Raw genomic sequence first — 5524 nt, 5'->3', positions numbered from 1 at the left:
GTCTAACTTCCGCGTATTTTTTTAAGCAAAAATCGGCCATTATGGGGGGCAAATTTAACAAATCAAAAGCTTCGTATTTGTTTTGTTTTGATAAATAGCGTAAAGATTTTGCCCCCCATAATGGCCGATTTTTGCTTCACTTTTTCTTATACCGATTTACGGCAGTTAGACATCTAGTTATTCTTAATATATCATTGATTTCGCCACGGAACATTATGTTCATGCTTTTTTTTTAAAAAAAAACTATTTAAAAATTATTTAAGATAACATATTACGTAAGATGAATGTGCGTAATTAACATATTACGTAAGATGACTGTGCATAATTAGCTTATGATGTAAGATGATTGTGCATATTTCAATTTAGGACAACGTGTGAACGAAAACAAAATTTAAAAATTTAAAATCAAAAAATAGATTCAATTGAAGACAACTGCAAACGCAAGAGCTCACATCTTGTTTTAAGTTTGTAAAGGATACTAAGAAAAAAGTAATTGCGAAATTTGGAATACTTTTCCATGGAAAAGTGTAATCGATGTTGACTCAGTTTTCGATTTTAATTGCACATATAAAAATATAATAATTAAATGCATAGGACATAATTATTTAGATGATTTTTTTCCATCATGCCACTTTTCGGTGACAGTTGCAGCAACTCCATCAATAAGATATCGGCGGACAGACCATCTTTATTTACTTCGAAAGACGAAGAGATATTTGCAAGTATGGTTATTTAAAAACGTAATTATTTGGATTCAATCTCATTAAACTCTTCTTCTTCATCATCGTCACTTAATTGCTCATCTTCCACAGTTATTACGTCTTCTACTGCTAGTGTGTCTAAAGAAGGACTCGATGAACGATTTAGATCACTAACTGCGCTTGGAGTAGAATTACCTCGTTTAGTAAATGGTGATAATGTTCTGTTAGCCTTATCAGAAGTTTGCTTAGAGTTAGTTTTTGGTATTTCATCGTATTTAGCTAGTTTTTCGTTGGATTCGGACGAAGAACTCTTTTCAATTTTACTAACGTTGGATTTACATTTATTATCATTTTGGCTTGTTTGTTCGCAGGAATCCGTAGCGTCTGTTTTCCCATCTCCTGGAAGTGTTATGTCCAAAGAAAGCTGAAAATAAACATTTACCACTCTTTCATGTTGCGAAGAAATAGTTTTAACTTCAACTTTTTAGAAAGAAAAAAAAAACAAAAACAATACGAAAGTAGAAACTAAAAAAACCTGAAAAGTTGAAGGAAAAAACTTGTCTTTTTTGTCTTTGTTTGCTTTGTCAAGCTCCTTTTTACTAAACAAGAAGCTCTTCACTTCGTTTTTTTGCCACTTGTTACAGCCGGGACTGCTCGTATGGCTCGATGTTGTGTTATACTCCAGAAAAGAAGTATTAAACCAAAAAACAAACATACGTTCCTAGTTCAAAGTACAAATAAAAGATATGAAATATAAAAAACTCATGGAATTTTCAAAATATTAAGCTAGATTGAAAAAACAAGACTAAAAACATAATGTCGTAGTACTTGTACACGATGTAAAGAATTTTATTTTTTATTTATAACTAAGCGTGCTAGAGCGGTTTTTATTTCTTGTAAGGAAGAGAAAAAATAACAAAATGCTCGTTTTTATATAACAACTAAAAGGAAGCGTGAGAGGCTTGAATGACTACGCGATTGCGCGCAATACATAAATAGTAAAAAATCAAGAAATATTTTCACCTTTTTAAACAACTCTTTATGAAAAAAATCTATTTTGATGTCGCCACACAGTGGGACTGGTTTTTGTAACTTCATAGTATACTCTTTATCGTTTTTCTTTATCTAAATAAATACTTTACACCAGTAGAAATATTATTACTGTTATTAATTATTTATATTAGAAATATTATTACTATAGAAATATTATTACTGTTATTAATTTTTAGTGATAATCAAAAAATATTAGATTTAATACTTTTCATTGATGTTACATATTACTATTAATGATACTAGTAAGTTATAAACAAAAGTTAAACAAATCTGATAAAAAACTTAAAGCAGAAAAAAAAAACCTCTCCATTTTTTTAGTTGATAATTTGTTAAACACTCAGCAGCTTCGTTTACATAAATCAAACGTGTTTTTGAACTTACTTACCTCGAATGTTTGTTTGGATTTGTAAAGTTCCACTTTACCAGAGTAAATGACGAAACTGGGCACTGAAAAGTAAAAAAGTGACAAAAAATACTTTTTGTTTTTGATAAAGCAAATGGCACAACACAAAGGATTTTGTTTGTGATGAAGACCATTTCAGCTGTCAATGTTAATATTAGTGAACCAGTAAAATGTTTGTATTTGCTATCTTACTTAAAAAAGTGATTTTAAAAAGTTAAGGAATTCACATCAAAAACCATCTATACGAATGAAGACCACACGGAAAAAAACGGCTGTCATATTTAGTAATTTTTTGAGTTTATGCCTCTGTCCTATATATAGTCATAAAAAGTATGTACTAAACTATTTTTCCAGTGAGGAAGCGAAAATAACATCTTGGTACATTACTCTACTTGACAGGGGTGGGCTGCCAAATTTTGAACTACTGGCTCGCTATTATTTTAAAAAAAAAAGGTAAATGCGTTCATTGTCTTCATTAATTTTTTTTATAGTATAAAATATATATAACAAAACAAAACATTAGTTGCACAAAATAACTAAACAAAATATTTATTGAAATTATTAAAATATATGTTAAATATTTATTTTGCAAAAACATACAATTAAAATGGCTTATTTTTGGTTTTAAGGTTAATTTAACAAGCGGCTCGCCGAGTTTCAAAAACTTTAACAACCGGCTCGCGCGAGCCGGACCGAGCCAGCTCCAGCCCACCCCTGCTACTTGATATTTGCATGCTTCTGACAGAATTACCATCATTTATTTCAGCTGCCACTAATGGTATAGTTATACCATCTACATAAACACAGCTTCAGCAATATTAATGGTAACAACTGAAATCAGAAGAAAAAAAAAAAATTTTTAGGATAGTATTTAACTTTTCCACTAAATATTGTACAAAAAGAGGATAAATATGTGTCCTAGACCTAAGTTTTTGATCATTTAATATTGTTTACTGCTGAGGTCAGTATTCTTTTTTAAATCAAGAGCTTGCTTTACACTAATATGTAAAGGAAACGTTTTATCCAAAGTGTCTTTAACTTTTTTGAATTTTCTGTAAAAAATTACTTCTGTACTTCTTGCAGAGACTAAAAGTAGAGCAATGATGTTCAACATCTAGTTCTTTTATTTTTTCTCTTTTGCTTTGTTCTTTAAGGACCACCCGTTGTTTATGGGGTTTTTCAGAAGCAAAGTGGCTTCTTTTATTGGTCAAAAGATTTTATTGAAGCCATTGATATTATTTTTCTATAAATGAATCATAATATCTACCACATTTTTTTAGTTTTTTATTCACTTTGAAATAAATGTAGCTAAAGTAGCCTTTACTTTATTTATGTTCTCATTGCTAATTTCTTCAGTTTTATTTGATTTCGTTAAGTAAATCCTTCCATAATCCTAATTTTTCCACTCTTAATTCACATATATTCAGGATAAAATCTAATCTTTTCATTATCACATTAAGTTCCTTATAATGTTTAAGTAAATAATGTTACTTATTACAAGAAATAATGTTTAAGTAAATAATGTTACTTATTACAAGAAATATTGAAGTTGTGAAGTAAAGTTATTTCAAATATGTCGTACTTATTGAATAATAAATCATTATTCAAAATAAGAAAAAAACTTTTTAAAAAACTTTTAAGTAGCATATGATGACAAAACTATGCTACTTGAAATATATTTGATATACTAAAACAAGTTATACAAGTAAAAAACTAAAATTCAAGAAATACAAATGTCAATGAGTCCATAAAAACCTTATTTTCCGCCATTTTCATTTGTTTTGATGTAATAAACTATTGTTAAAAAATGGCAGAAAACAAGATTTTTATGCGTTCACTGACATTTGTATTTCTTTAATAACTCCCTGTACCGCAGGTGACCGCAGCAATCCCTTTATATTCTACAAGTAAAAGTGTTAATCAACTGAAAAAAAAAATCTCCTTGGAACTCGGTGGAACATATATTCTACTTAGGTCGTTAGGAAAGTTCGTAGAACTCCCTATATAAAAAAAAAAAGAAGAGTTTTTTAAGTTTTATTTTATTAAATGTTCAAAAAAATGTCCATCGTTATCTATGTAAAGTTGCATCTTTTCAAGCCATTTGTTAAACGTTTCTTTATACTCTTCTTTGGGTATACTTTGAAGTAGCTTCGTTCTGAGAGCTTTTTGACTTTTGATGTCGGTATCGTCATCAAGATTTTTTCTTATCAAGTCGAATAGTCAATAATCGGATGGAGCTAAGTCAGGTGAGTATGTTGTTTGGCGAATTATTGTAATTCCAACTTGGCTTCGACAATTTGTGACGGTTTATGTCACATGGGGTCGAGCGTTAACATGGAGAAATTTGAAATTTTGAGTGCCTGTTTTAGGTCTTTGCTTATTTATTTCGCATATAAGAGATTTCATACAATTTTTTATATAATATTTGCTAGTAATGGTGTCTTTTCAACATAACCCAAATGAACAACACCTGTTGTTTTGAAGAAGATGAAGAACATGTTTTTCGGCTGAAACCTGTTGCATCTTACTATATATCTTGGACTTTCACCTTCACCGACCCAACTAGCGTTGCCGACTTGTGTCTAACTTGTCTCAAATAAAACCACGACTCATCTCCTGTAATAATAACAAATATTCTCTATGGGCCGTTTCTGAAAAGAACTAGATTTTCCTTACATGCCTCAGCTCTATTCTTGCGATTTTGATCGGTTAATTCGTGGAGTATTTAAAGTGATGTTACTTTTCTTTTTTTAAGTGCGTTGTGAATGATTTCGTTGATTTTAAAACGATTAATTGATGTCAGGGCTTCAATTATATGTTGCATGTGTTGCATGCGGATTTTCTTCAATAATGGCTCGCACACATTCAATATTCTCAGCTGCAACGTGGTTTGAGGGTGCCCTGAGCGAGGATCATCTTCGAGACACTCTCTACCATCTTTAAATAAAGTAGCCCACTTGGCAACTGTTCTATATTTTAGAGCTTGGTCACCATGAAGTAAAACCCAGTTCATCGGTTATGGCTTGTGCTGAAACTCCAAGTAGAGCACGGGTTTTAATATATGCTTGATATTCAAATTTTTCCATTTTTAAATTTTTTCTTTTAAACTTATGTAATAAAATTTAAATAACTTTTTTATTAAACATTCAAAATATTTCAACAGGTACTTAAAATGTTCATAATTAAACACAGTTTAAAATGACATGTAAATATTTAACTATTTCCTGTCTCATTGTATCTTTATAGATGAAGTTCTATGAACTTCTCTAACGACCTAAGTACCGTGGTGTGACCTTTGTTAGGCGTGACCTTTGTTAGGTGTGACCTTTGTTAAGTGTGACCTTTGTTAGGTGGCACCTAACAAAGT

General features: G+C 30.4%; 1 protein-coding gene across 5 annotated transcripts in view; it reads right to left on the bottom strand.

Moving 5' to 3' along the window:
* Positions 1–254: 254 nt before the first annotated feature.
* Positions 255–5524, bottom strand: part of LOC149884858 (phosphatidylinositol 3,4,5-trisphosphate 3-phosphatase and dual-specificity protein phosphatase PTEN-like) — a 51835-nt gene continuing 46565 nt past the window's right edge. For 4 of the 5 annotated variants that reach the window (XM_090094983.1, XM_090094985.1, XM_090094986.1 and 1 more), the window contains 4 exons: positions 2140–2201; positions 1725–1826; positions 1237–1422; positions 255–1125 (listed from right to left, as the gene is read on the bottom strand). In XM_090094983.1, the coding sequence (XP_089951109.1) occupies positions 745–1125; positions 1237–1422; positions 1725–1826; positions 2140–2201 (731 nt within the window). In that variant the 3' untranslated portion in view covers positions 255–744. Of the gene's footprint in view, positions 1126–1236; positions 1423–1724; positions 1827–2139; positions 2202–2500; positions 2520–5524 lie in introns of those variants that run through there. The other variant, XM_090094987.1, reaches the window with a different exon arrangement.

The sequence above is a fragment of the Hydra viridissima genome, unplaced genomic scaffold, assembly GCF_058129835.1.
Source record: "Hydra viridissima isolate aposymbiotic clone 2 unplaced genomic scaffold, HvirCarnegie_v1 scaffold_8, whole genome shotgun sequence".
Taxonomy (NCBI): Eukaryota; Metazoa; Cnidaria; class Hydrozoa; order Anthoathecata; family Hydridae; genus Hydra; species Hydra viridissima.
This window is presented reverse-complemented; position numbering and strand designations above follow the sequence as displayed.